General features: G+C 40.3%; 1 protein-coding gene across 6 annotated transcripts in view; it reads right to left on the reverse strand.

Moving 5' to 3' along the window:
- Window positions 1–12,660, reverse strand: part of ankhd1 (ankyrin repeat and KH domain containing 1) — a 34,814-nt gene that overhangs the window by 5,076 nt on the left and 17,078 nt on the right. For all 6 annotated transcript variants that reach the window (XM_043221817.1, XM_043221815.1, XM_043221818.1 and 3 more), the window contains exons 5-28: window positions 12,143–12,290; window positions 11,742–11,975; window positions 10,914–11,008; window positions 10,586–10,823; window positions 10,107–10,298; window positions 9,909–10,018; window positions 9,530–9,617; window positions 9,165–9,292; window positions 8,931–9,074; window positions 8,244–8,346; window positions 6,663–7,538; window positions 5,426–5,559; window positions 5,196–5,307; window positions 4,960–5,105; window positions 4,732–4,874; window positions 4,429–4,642; window positions 4,075–4,250; window positions 3,818–3,980; window positions 3,586–3,681; window positions 3,368–3,484; window positions 3,077–3,242; window positions 1,463–1,958; window positions 1,054–1,209; window positions 27–176 (exon numbers count right to left, since the gene is read on the reverse strand). In XM_043221817.1, the coding sequence (XP_043077752.1) occupies window positions 27–176; window positions 1,054–1,209; window positions 1,463–1,958; window positions 3,077–3,242; window positions 3,368–3,484; window positions 3,586–3,681; window positions 3,818–3,980; window positions 4,075–4,250; window positions 4,429–4,642; window positions 4,732–4,874; window positions 4,960–5,105; window positions 5,196–5,307; window positions 5,426–5,559; window positions 6,663–7,538; window positions 8,244–8,346; window positions 8,931–9,074; window positions 9,165–9,292; window positions 9,530–9,617; window positions 9,909–10,018; window positions 10,107–10,298; window positions 10,586–10,823; window positions 10,914–11,008; window positions 11,742–11,975; window positions 12,143–12,290 (4,625 nt within the window). The remainder of the gene's footprint in view (window positions 1–26; window positions 177–1,053; window positions 1,210–1,462; window positions 1,959–3,076; window positions 3,243–3,367; window positions 3,485–3,585; window positions 3,682–3,817; window positions 3,981–4,074; window positions 4,251–4,428; window positions 4,643–4,731; window positions 4,875–4,959; window positions 5,106–5,195; window positions 5,308–5,425; window positions 5,560–6,662; window positions 7,539–8,243; window positions 8,347–8,930; window positions 9,075–9,164; window positions 9,293–9,529; window positions 9,618–9,908; window positions 10,019–10,106; window positions 10,299–10,585; window positions 10,824–10,913; window positions 11,009–11,741; window positions 11,976–12,142; window positions 12,291–12,660) is intronic.

The following is a 12,660-nucleotide window of genomic DNA, read 5'->3' on the forward strand; positions in this document are numbered from 1 at the left end:
TGTCTTACTTTCTGCACAATTTTTACCTGATTGTAATCATTCTCTCTCCATTCTTGTCCTTCTGTTTGTCCACGTCGATGTGTGCGCCTGTAACGTCTTGGATGGCCGTAATATTGCAGCCACCTCTACCCATAATCCGAGACACCACAGAGGCAGGTACAGAGAGCTTCTTGGATCTAAGGGAGAAATGACATAGCTAGAATTTTGCCCAAGCGAAGCCGATGACACAGTACTCCAGTGTTTGCAAGGATCTTTCAGTTCTGTTACTGTTATTGTTGTAAAGAGCTTATCACCAAATTTCTAAGACATTTGGATCCTTAACGCCTTTCCACACTGAGCGTGATGCACAAAGCAAGATGAATCCAAGACGAACGGTGCTTTTACACCTATCGTGAAACGAAAGTTTCTAATTCACTACTGCGTGCTAGGTGGCACTGTCCAACAACGCATTTTTCCTCAGATATATATCTCATATGTATTTGACATCTAAATTAAAGCAAACACAAGTTTGGTTCTACACCAGAAACACAAACTATCTATAATGCTTAAAAAAAAAAGCTACACCCTAAAATTATATTCGAAAGACAATTAACATCAAACTACACTTGAAAATGTATGTTAATGTCATAAAAATCCTTTATTAAATTTTTTTAAATTAAAAATTTATTTCATATTTAATGTGTAGAAAAATGTTTCAGTAAGTTTTTTTTTTTAATATGAAAGATCTAGACTAAATGTGTTCGCAACACTTGTGCATGGGGAAGAAAACAGAAGGTGCTTTACAGATTACATGATTTATTTTATACAAAAAAATCTGAAAAAAATGTTCTCAAAAACCAAAGATAACAATGCACTCACTTATCAAGGATACTCTTCTTTTGTGCTTGTTTACATTGGTTTTCAAAACAGCGCCACCATTCCTACCCTTTTGTGCAACAGCAGCTGCTCAAGTCATGTGATCCTAGCTCAAATCTTATTGGACTGATTGTTACTTTTAAGTTGTAACTTAAAAAAAAAAAAAAAAAAAGGAAAGAAAAAAAGAAAGTGACTCACCTCCGAACTACCTCTTTCCACCCCTCTTCTCTCTTCTGGCCCCTTTTTGGGCTAGTGAGGTTCATTTTACTGTTGGGTGAGGTGACTGGCAGTGAAATAGTCTTAAACGAGGGGGGCAGGGAACTGTGGGTCAAGTCACTGTTAAACTCATGTGATCTGTAAATGTGAATAGAAGTAGAAAGTTTAATGACCTTCCCAAATAAATTCTGCAGAAATCTACAAAATGCAAATGCAGCTTTCAAATCACAAGTTTTCCTTTGAAATTAGTTTTTTCAGCTATTACCTGTAGTGAAACATAGCATATTTTAAATACAAAAACTACTGTCAAATGCTGAGGTAATGTGACATTTGCCAAGTAAATTTGTCTCGAATTGCACAATGAAGTAGCAGCAAGCAAATCAATTCTTACTTCTGCTGTGGCTTGGAGATGGACACTGTGACCTTCTCCTCACGAGAGCCTGGGAGCGATGGCCCCTGTCTCTTCTCACTTGGGACATGTGGCTGGTTAGAGCTTGCAAGGACCGAAGGGGCGGAAGAGGACGACGATGAAGGCAGGTCAGGGAGCTCCTGACTCTTACTGCCGTTGCTGCTTTCGCTGTTGCAGTCGGTGCTGTCTAGATTCGAGTCACTGGTGCCTCCTGGTGCCCCACCCCCTCGAGGTTCTCCATGGATCTTATTTTTGTCGGCTTTCTGCTGTGCCAGCGCCACTTGTGGGTCTTGAAGGATTATCGGCTCGCTAGGTGAATCCTTGGTCTTGTTCTTTTTGTTTTTGCGATTGGTGCTTGGTGTGGTGGCCACATTGGCTCGCTTTTTGCCGAACGTGTTAGTGAAGGTTGTGGAGGTGGCGGAGATGCCGATGGTTGTGGTGGTGGTAGCACTTGGGGGCTCAATGGGAACCTCCACTTCTGCAGGATAAAATAACACATCAGAAGCAGTTTACAGAAACAAAAATAATAATAATTTTAGCCAAAAACAAATTAAATCATTTAAATAAAATAAGTTACTGAATACATATAAAAAAAAAATTGTACATTGGCAAGTTTCTATATAATTAAGTGTTGAAACCTTTTAAACTGTGCCTGTAATATAATAGCTCGTTTTCATTAAATATAATAATAATAATTATTAAATTATTTGTTTTACCAATAACAACAACAACAACAAGGTCTTTAAATGATTGAAAATAATTAAACTGCCAGTAATAATAAAAGGAGGAATACAATGTCTGTACATGATTTTACTGATTTGCATGTAAATCTGGGCTTTCATGGAGGAATGAAAGTGCACCACTGGAAAAGGTGTAAATATCGCTCAGTAAAAACTCTTGACTATTGTATTTTTTCCAATTTCTGGATATAATCTGATTAATTCAATAGCTCTAGATTAGGGATGCACAATTATGACAAAAATGCTAATTGTCAATTATTCCCTTAAAACTGAAATTGTGATTATTTAAGTCTGTTTATATCATTGTTTGAAGCAATGCATGCCATATTTTTACGAACATAACGCTAACTCGTCATTTTCTACAGTATTGAGCCTCATGTCAATTACACAATGGATTAGTTTATTCTTTAAATGAAAAAAAAACAACTATTAATTGGTATTAAAACATACTAAAATACAATGGAAATGCCACTTTCACAATTACAGATGCCACAATTATGTAATAGTTTGTTGCTATTTCAAAATCGATTAATTGTGGGAATTTTTTTTTATTAATTTGTTCCCTCAAAATAAAGACAGACTAACATTAAGAAATCAGCCCTATCGTCCACACAGCTCAGATGTTTGCCTGTTGTAATTTATCCACTTTATAGACATGAAATGGATGTCGTCACAGTCAGAATGTGTCATTGGAGAAGGACTAATTAAACAACTTGGTCAATGATTTCCGCTAATATTAGTGCATTTTTGGTTTATGAAAATTCAGTGCATTACTACAGAAGGTCACATTTTATTAAAAACATGTAGAATCTAGCTATTTTCTATGATATCTGGGTATAGACAGTGTGCTTCTCACCTTCTGCAGAGTCCTCCTTCGGATCCTGCATCTCACAGAACACCTCTTTCACTTTAGCCTCCTCTTCCTCCAGCTTCCTCTTCTGCTCTTCCTTCTTTTTCTTGCGCTTCTCCTTTCTCTTCTCTCGCTTTGCAGCCAAAGCCTGCTTTTTGCTTTCTTCACGAGACTATGATCAAATTTGAGAAGAAATTGATACATCATTGCTGCTGATTGTGGTGACAAATATGAAAATCCTCAAAAAAGTTAGTTAGCTAAACAGTTAGACTAACTGGCCATTCTGGAGACACAAACCTTCTCCAGATCAAGTTCCTTAAGTAGAATGCTGGCGTTCTTGTTCGCCTCAGCTGCCTGCTGATCTTTGGCTTTGACAATGGTCTCCATGCATTGATGACATTTCTTCAGCAGTTCCTACAGAGTGACGATGTGAATGTAAAATAAAGAAATCCCAATCATATCATGTAAAGTGTCCTATATAAGTATATAAGGCCTTGTTTTGGTCGCTTTTATACCTTATCTGCAATAGTTGCAATGTATCTCATGCACTCGATGTCAGATGGGAACTGGTTGACTTCCTTAACCAGGTACTGCACCACTTTTACATGACCCTAAAAAAAAAAAAAAAAAAGGATATATTTTATTGACTTACAACAGACAATCATCCATTACTTTAGCACAAGTGACATTTAGACATAAGCCAAGATGCTCGTCAATCCCACGGCCGGCAAGACAAAAACCGCTCACCTTGCGGAACGCTGCCATGAGAGGGGTTATTTTGCGGTTGTCTGCTGCATCCACATCGGCTCCAGCCTGCACCAACAGCTGAACCACATCAAAGTGGCCACCGTTAGCAGCAAGCCACAAAGGGGTGTTCCCCTTCTTATTTCGCACGTCAATGTGAGCCCCTCTACATTGACAGAGCAGAAAAAGCAGCGTGAGATGCTACATTCTGGAGAGAGGATCGAATGCTATTGTAAACAACCAGAGTTACAATGTCACACCTGCTGATGAGAAGCTCACAGAACTTGTAGTGACCCTTGTCTGCAGCAATGGTGAGGGCAGTATCACGAGAGGAGGGAACTGGAGGGGCATTGACATCAGCCCCTTTATCCAACAGCACACGACCCACTTCAGCATATCCGCCAGATGCAGCCTCCATGAGAGGGGTGAGGCCAGTCTAGTGTGAAAAACAAAAGTTTCCATTAACATTTATTACCAATTAAGTGCCAAAAAAAGTTTTTATCATTTTTACACACCGAAAAGATTTCCTATGTAACAAATTTCATTCATATCATGCTGCCCTACACAAGGACCACACTGCCCAAGTAATAACACGTGCAATGGTGATCACAGACCTTAGCGCGATGTTCCACGTTGGCCTTGCGGTCCAGAAGCAGGCTGACCACCTCTGCTCGGCCTTGGAAGCAGGCCAAGGTCAGTGCTGTGTTACGATTGGTCTCGATCTGTGCGTTGATATCAGAGCCCATGTCTAACAGCAGCTTCACCGCAGGCACGTGGCCGTTCATGGCTGCCAACATGAGGGGAGAAATGCCCAACTTACTGCCCGTCCTGAAAAAGAAATAAAGAGTTAATACTGTTAAAACAAACCGTGTCTTAACATGAGTCTTGATCAAATCGACGGGAGCGTATTTTCGGACCTAGAGTTGATTTCAGCACCAGCATTCAGAAGGATTTTGATGATGTTGACGTAGCCCCCTGAGGCCGCCAGGCTGAGCGGGGTGTAGTCAGAAACGTTACGGTGTTCCTTATTAGCCCCACGGAGCAACAACAGTTCCACCACCTGTAAAGATAGAGATAAACTAATGTATTTCCAAGTCTTTGGTGCATTTTTGACTGTTTAAAAACTTATCTGGTGTCTTATCTACCTCTTGTCTGCCACCCGAGCAGGCGAGGGACAGAGGGGTGTCTTTGGTCCTCTCAGACTGAGCTTCAATGTCCCCTCCCTTATCCAGTAGAATCTCCACCACACCCACATGGCCCGCAGTGGCAGCTAGGATTAGGGGAGTGAACCCTATGGGCAGACACATAGAGCGACACTCAAAATCTCTGTAAATTTACCTTTCCGACATAACTTCATGAATCAAACGAAGAAGCCCGTTACCCTTCTTGTCCCGGTGCTCAATGTTGGCCCCACGTGCAAGGAGCACTGAGACAAGCTCTTCATGGCCACCCGCACAGGCCAGGGTCAGCGCCGTATCATGATTGCTCTCAGTCTGAGGGGAAAAAAATTATTTGCTTAAATTGATGCATCAGATTGTCCAATTTGTTTTTTTGTTCGTTTTTGTTCCACAGCAGTCATTCATTGCTTAATGCAGAGAAAATGGGTCTTACATGTGCGTCAATGTCCACTGAGGGGTACAGAGGGAGCATGGAGGGTGGGGAGACTGTGTTGATGGGCGTCTGTGCGGAAGGCTGAGGGGAGGGCGAAGTTGTAGTGTTTACCACAGGCACTCTGCTGCTCACAGCTGCAAAAGACACAGAGCAAATATTAACATTTTGAATTCAATTTTATTTTGGTATATTCCATTTTTTGTAAATATTTGTAATTTAGCCTTATTCTCATTTAAATTTTTTGTATTTGGACGTATACTTTCCATCAGTTGCAAAGACAATACATTTAAGCATTCAACTAATTTACTTTTTATTCCAGCTTAATTTCAATGAAGCAAACTATTAAAAATTATGTAGTATAACTTGGCAACACACATTAAACTATAATGACTTCATCAATAATACATCCTCATACTGAAATCATTACATTTGTAAATGAAGCATATAAAAATTGAACACATTAAAAATTAAAAAAGGGTAATTAATTGGTAGAGACTTTGGACTGTATTGGGTTACATGCTCTACATGTTGCTGTGCTACGGGGTCCTGATAAACATGATTTTAAGCCACTGAAATGCAACAAGTGATTACTTTATCAAAATACTACATTAGAATAAATCAATACGAAAAGATATATACATTGTATAGCTTTAAATTGGTATTTAATTAATTATGTACTTGTATTCAGTGAGCTTTTTTGTTATTATTATTTAGGCAATATCATTTTATGTGAAATTGACACTAGTGACAAGAATAAAGTTATTTAAAGCAAAAATAACTATATTGTGATATATATTGTTACTATGAAATAAAATGACTTATGATGATGTAATATTTTGGTCATATACACACTCTAGTCAGTGCTGCTTAAAGTGCTCATCCCCAAAGATTAATTTACACAAGTCAAAACATTATTAGCTATTGCTACTCAATAGAATGTAATATTATGGGGGAGGGATGTTCCTATTCTAGAGAGAATTTGATTGGCCGTACATTTGCACACACCCATTTACACAAGATGAGCCATCACTATTTTTCATCGGAAGAGAAAGACTATAAATTTTTAAATGTGTAGATATAAACAACTTTTGAGAGCAGACTAAACATTGTTAATCAGGCATATTTTAGCATAATGTCAAAAGCCTGATCTAACTGCCAATGGTAATGCAGTTATTCCATTTCTTATAATTGGTTGACATCCTGAAAGGAAACAAAGCCCTAGTCGCAGTGAGCTCACCTGCCATGATGTCATCAAGCGTATCTGTGAGCGTCTGTGCGGGCGTGGCGACCATGAGTCCATCGGGAGCCTGAGCGAGAAGCCCTGGTCCCAACCCCGTCAGCTGCTGTCCCAGCAACACCCTCTGCAGGTCTGGGCTGCTGCTTCCCGGGTACTCTGCATTACTGAAGTCTGTGGACTGCTGCGGGGCGAGAGGCTGGATGGGAACAAAGCTGGTCTGCAGAGGGGGACTCTGGAGGACCTGGTTCTGAAGCGGCGGAGGTGGAGGCGGCTGCGTTGCCTCACTGTACAGAAAGGTGTCCACCTGTGGCAGCTTGGCACAGTCGATGTTGTCTTCATCATCATCCTCTTCCTCTTCGTCCTCCTCGTCGTCCTCATTGGTTGGGGTGGGCCTGTGGTCCTCCTCTTTGCGATTAACCTCGCACTCGTTGTCAGAGCCCAGCTGTGTGGCCTGCAGGGGCAGGGGGGTGCCGGGCATCTCCACCCCTGCCGCCTGGCCCAGCTCCTCCTTGAGCCCCTTGGTCTCCATGTATTCTTTGGTGAACTGCTGCTGCGTCTTCAGCTGCAACTGCCGCTCCACCTTCTGCAGCTCCTTCAAGATCTTCTTCTTCTTCTGCACCTGCTCCTCGCGGCTCTTCTTTAGCTCCTCGATCTTGTCTTTGGTGAGCGGCTCACCCTGGATGAGCTCGAGCGACTGCAGCTGGGCCTTCTCAATGGCACTGATGCGCTGGCCCAGCTCATTCAGCTTGCCCTCTGTCTCCTCAACGATGCACTCCAGAGGCTGGTACGGGTGGAAGGGTGGCAGCAGGTCGGCGTCTAGGCCACCTGAGGCCACGGAGTTGCTCTGAAGAGAGCTCAGCCTCTGCTTGGACGCGCCTGAGAGGAAAAACCAAACAAATGCTTAACAATTCATGCATGCTGTGCAACTCATGAACAGAGTCAAGTCATTCTAGTTAACTAAATGTGTTTCTCTGCAGCCAAAGGCATTTCGATACTCAAAGCCCTCCTTTACACCAGCATTTCAAAGCATCTCAAGTTTGAATGCAGAGTCTGTTGTCTTTTTCTTATTGTGAGAGCAATAAACAGGAAAAAAATGGCAACAATAGTTGGAGTGACTCAAAAGTGATGTTTATGATTATTTACATCCTAAATGGAAATGCACATCTGAATGCAAATTTCAAAAATGCACTTGCATTTATACCTACATTAAATATCTGATCTTATGGCTGTTTGAGAAAAAAAAATATATTAAGTGGTATTTGTCCTACTCATCATACTCTTAAAAGCAATAACCAAAAATAGTTAAATATGCTCTTATGTTACTGAATAGTCATGAGATGATACAACATATTATACAGTCATTTATAAACCATTATGTATGCATTATAATGCCTTAAGAAAAACCTTATAATATGTTACAAATACAGGCTTCACTGAAAGTGTTACCCTTTTTGCCATTTATACTTGCTATATATGATTGGATTTGCACAAAAATCTTTTACTTGGACAATCTGAAGAAGACTATAGTCATCTTAACCAAAACATCTTGTCAAATAGAGTAACTTTACTAGACAAACCAACCTTTGCTTGTAACGGGTGGGGGTGTGGGGATGGTGGAGGGCACTCTGTCTGGCTCCTGGGGGGGCACCACCATAGCCAGGGCTTGGAATGGGACTCGAGGGGCCTGTGTGTCAAACAAAATTTAAACCATTAAATAAAAGAGCAAACTATTATAAAACATATGTTCCACAAATTACCATTTTCATATTTCAATGCATTAAAGGAGTAGTTCACCCAGAAATTAAAACTGCTCTGTATTTTACACACCCCGAAGCCATCCTAGGTGTATATGACTTTCTTCTTTCAGATGAACACAGTGAGAGCTTTTTAAACATTTTTCCTTCCTCTTCCAAGCTTGATAATGCTGGCGGATACTGGACATTATTTTGAAGCTCATAAATCAGTATATATATATATATATATATATATATATATATATATATATATATATATATATATATATATATATATATATATAAACAAGTGCTGTGACGTAAAACTAACCACAGGAGATAGGGTGTTAGATCAATGGGTTTTTGTAACATATTCCTAGTTTTAAAATTCTAAATGTAAATAACTGATTTGTGTTATTTAAGGATGTCTTCAAGGTGAGTAAAATATGGGGTAATTTTTATTTTTGGGTGAACTATTTCTTTGAGTACATGTAGAAGAGAGTAATTTGTAATGACCGTGTATGTTTCCACTCACCTGAGAAGTATCATGAGAGGGGGGTGTGAGCTGGGACAGGTCTGGGGCAGGGACTGACAGAATGTTGTTTGGGTAGTCTAGCAAGTAGGACACCACATTAGTGTGACCACCTTTAGCAGCTTCAATCAGCATCGTGGAGCCATCCTGTGAGCAGAAGAGAAACTCTTATTAACAGAGGGCCAAACAGAGTTTTTGACCACATAACCCCCGTTAGCATCTGAAGAGACCCCTCACCTTCAGTCTGTGGGTGGGGTCAGCACCATGGGCCAACAGCAGCTCCACCACAGCCAGGTGGCCCCCCGCACAAGCCAGAGAAACCACTGTGTGATCATTGTTGGCTGTGGCTCTATTCACATTAGCACCTACAGACACAAATGTGAAAATTAATTTCAAAATACAACGCAGATAATTGAAAAGAAGCAGATTTATAATTGTTTCGCATATAATACAAATGTAGGAACCATTAATACATTAAATTGGTGTAAATGTTTTTCCCCCACTGCAAAACGCCATTTCTGAACAACTGGTGACAATTTTGTGTTGACTAACATTTGATATTATCGTTTGCTGCAGCCCTGTTTTGAGACATTGCAACTTGCCTTTGCTGATGAGAAACTGCACAGTGCACAGGTGTCCTGCTCTGGCCGCTTTCATCAGTGGAGTCCTGCCCCCTTCTGATTCATGTTCCTGAAAAATCAGACACCAATGGACAGGTTTAGCGATACGGGTAAGTTTAAAGGTGGGTTAAGGTGTAAGGGATACAGAGTAATTATAAATGTAATAAAAAAAAATAAAAAAAAAAAGAATAAAGTAGTAATAACATGCAGGTATTTTTTTTTAAATCAGTACAAATGTAAAAACATGTACAATAAGTGCTTTGTCCCAAATTAATTTAAAACGTAATACATAGCAGTTAATGTCACTTAATATAAAGTGTTACCAAATACAATAATGGAAAAAAAAAGGTTATCCACAAACCAGGTCAGCCCCTGTTTGCAGCAGCACGTCAGCCACATCTGTGTGTCCGTTCTCACAGGCGTATGTCAGAGCTGTGTCACCCGTGGCTGTCGTGGCGTGGACGTTAGCCCCTGAACAGATAGAGGAGTAGTGTGTAAACATGTTACATTGTCACAAAAAACTGAAATTTCACAAATTACACCTGATGCAATGCCTCACCTGCAGCCAACAAGTACTTGACCAGCTCCAGATGGCCCTCCTGCGCAGCCTCCATGAGCGGGGTGGAGCAACCCAACTCAATGTCCGCCCCAGCTTTGATGAGGAAATCAGCCACCTCTAGGAAGCCTCCGCAACACGCCAGAGTCAATGCAGTCTCCTGCGTTTCCTCTGTCTGAGCGTTAATGTTTGCACCTAAAACCAACCGATAAAAAAAATAATCCCTCGATTTGTGAAATTAGAAAGGCTATCTTGACATTAATAACTTGGATCCTGTTCACTTTTTCAGTGGTCTAATCACACAGAGTTTACACTTGGTCTTAACATGTCTTTTTATACTGTGAACACATTTGTATGTTCTAGCTATACACATTCGGCCACATGACTTTTTTTTTAAGTTGGTTCAAAACTGTATTTACAAGTGTATTAAACAATGGCGGGTCCTACGGGTGAACTGTATAAAACTGAGGTGACCCCAGTACCTTGTGCCAAGAGTAGCGCTACCATCTCTTCGTGGCCCTCACGAGCTGCTTCCATCAGAGGAGTGTAGCCCTCATCGTTCACCTCCTCCAGGTTGGCCCCCCTCTCGATCAGAAGCGCCGCCAGCTCCACGTGGCCCCCACAGGCAGCCAGCGTCAGAGGCGACTCAAATGAGTCAGCAGGCATGTTTACCTGAGCCCCGCTATCCAATAGCAGCCGTGCCACCTCCACATGCCCATCCTACACAAATCAAGCACGAGAATAAGGTCTCGAAAGACTTAAACATCAGAAGAAGTACCTACAGACTGTGTAGTTAGGAGAGCGTTTTACCATGCAGGCCTCCATGAGTGCAGTGTGCATCTCATCTGTCTTGTGCTCCTGGTCGGCTCCTGCTTCTAAGAGAAACCTGACCATGTCCAAGTGCCCTAAACAACAGACAGAAACGTTTTTATATGGACTGATTTTATAGTATACAGAAGATATTTGGATGAGATACAACCGTTGACCTGGAATTTGAAGGTGCAAAAAAAAAAAAATCTAAATATTAAGAAAAATTGCTTTAAGTTGTCCAAATTAAGTCCTTAAAATGAATATACTAATCAGAAATTAATTTTTCATATTTATGGTAGGAAATGTACAAAATATCTGCATAGTATTGATATTGATACTTGTTGCAGTTTGTTTTCTGTTACTAAAGTTAAAATAATCCTTCAATTTCCATAAATTTAAATAACCCTTGCTAAATAAAATAATTTCTTTACAGACCAAAAAAAGAAGAAGAAGAAAAACTACCGCCAAACCAAACAATTACGTACATGTAAAAAGAAAATAAAAAAAAGAAAAACTACAATATGCATGTTTTTCATCTATTAAGGTTATTCTCTACTGGAAATACTAGCTATGTATTACAATGCAATTTGCTTATATTCTCCTCTGTCTGTATTTAATATAGTCATATTCACAACTTCACTGTGCAGATATATAACATAAATGTTCAATTACAGTTGAAATTCTGTAAAAAGCCTCATGTAAGACCCAAAATTCAAATAAATACAGCCATATGGCTACTGTCATATTCAGTATCCAAAAGAGTTACCATATTCCAGTTATTGTCTTGTGTACATGTATAAACACACTCTATGATGCATTGGGACGCACCTTTATAGCAAGCGAGTGTGAGCGCGCTCTCCTTAAACTCATTGGAGTGTGTGTTGATTCCAGCGCCGTACTCCAGGAGCACACGAGCGACCTCCACGTGGCCTGCACTGGCAGCCTCCATTAGTGGAGTGTGACCGTTCTCGTTGTGATCTTCAATGTTTGCACCCTCCTTCAACAACACCTTTACTACATCCAGGAAGCCTCCAGCGCATGCATATGTCAAGGCTGTGTTACCTGCGAGAAAGGGGAAGGCAATGGATGAACAAGTTGTATTTGCAAGCACAAGACTTGTTTGTTTTCTTGCACAAGGGTTAAAATGTACTTTACTCTTTTTGGTCCATTTAAGAACGCTTTCATTTCATTCTGATTTCATTTTTTTTTTAAATAAGTAAAAGTTGTACCTGTCGAGGACTGTGCGTTAACGTCGGCTCCGTGAACTAGGAGCAGTTTGACGATGTCGACGTAACCACCGCTTGCAGCAGCCATAAGTGGCGTGATGTCTCCTTTGATCCCTCTGTCTTCCACGTTAGCATGCATGGCCAGCAAGACCTACAAACAGTCAAACGCATATCAACAGATGTTTTTCCCCAAACGACCACAGCGCATGCTTATACTACAACTGAAAATCAAAGGTAAAGCATGTAATTTCTTCACCACTAGCAGCACCATAAACAATTGCAATCAAATTGTTTTATTTTTTTAAATGGTAGAATTGGTCTGAATTCTTCAGATTCTTTATACACGCTTTTTAACATGTACAACCTTGCATAAAACTTACTGCACATACATGTACACACACACACACACAAAATAAATATTTATAAATAAAATCTTAAATTTGAGGTATCAATATTAAGGATACTGGACCTGATAATACACTAGTTAAGTTCATTTTTGGAGAGAAGTAACAATATACAGT

Source organism: Puntigrus tetrazona, chromosome 21 (assembly GCF_018831695.1).
Source record: "Puntigrus tetrazona isolate hp1 chromosome 21, ASM1883169v1, whole genome shotgun sequence".
Classification (NCBI taxonomy): domain Eukaryota; kingdom Metazoa; phylum Chordata; class Actinopteri; order Cypriniformes; family Cyprinidae; genus Puntigrus; species Puntigrus tetrazona.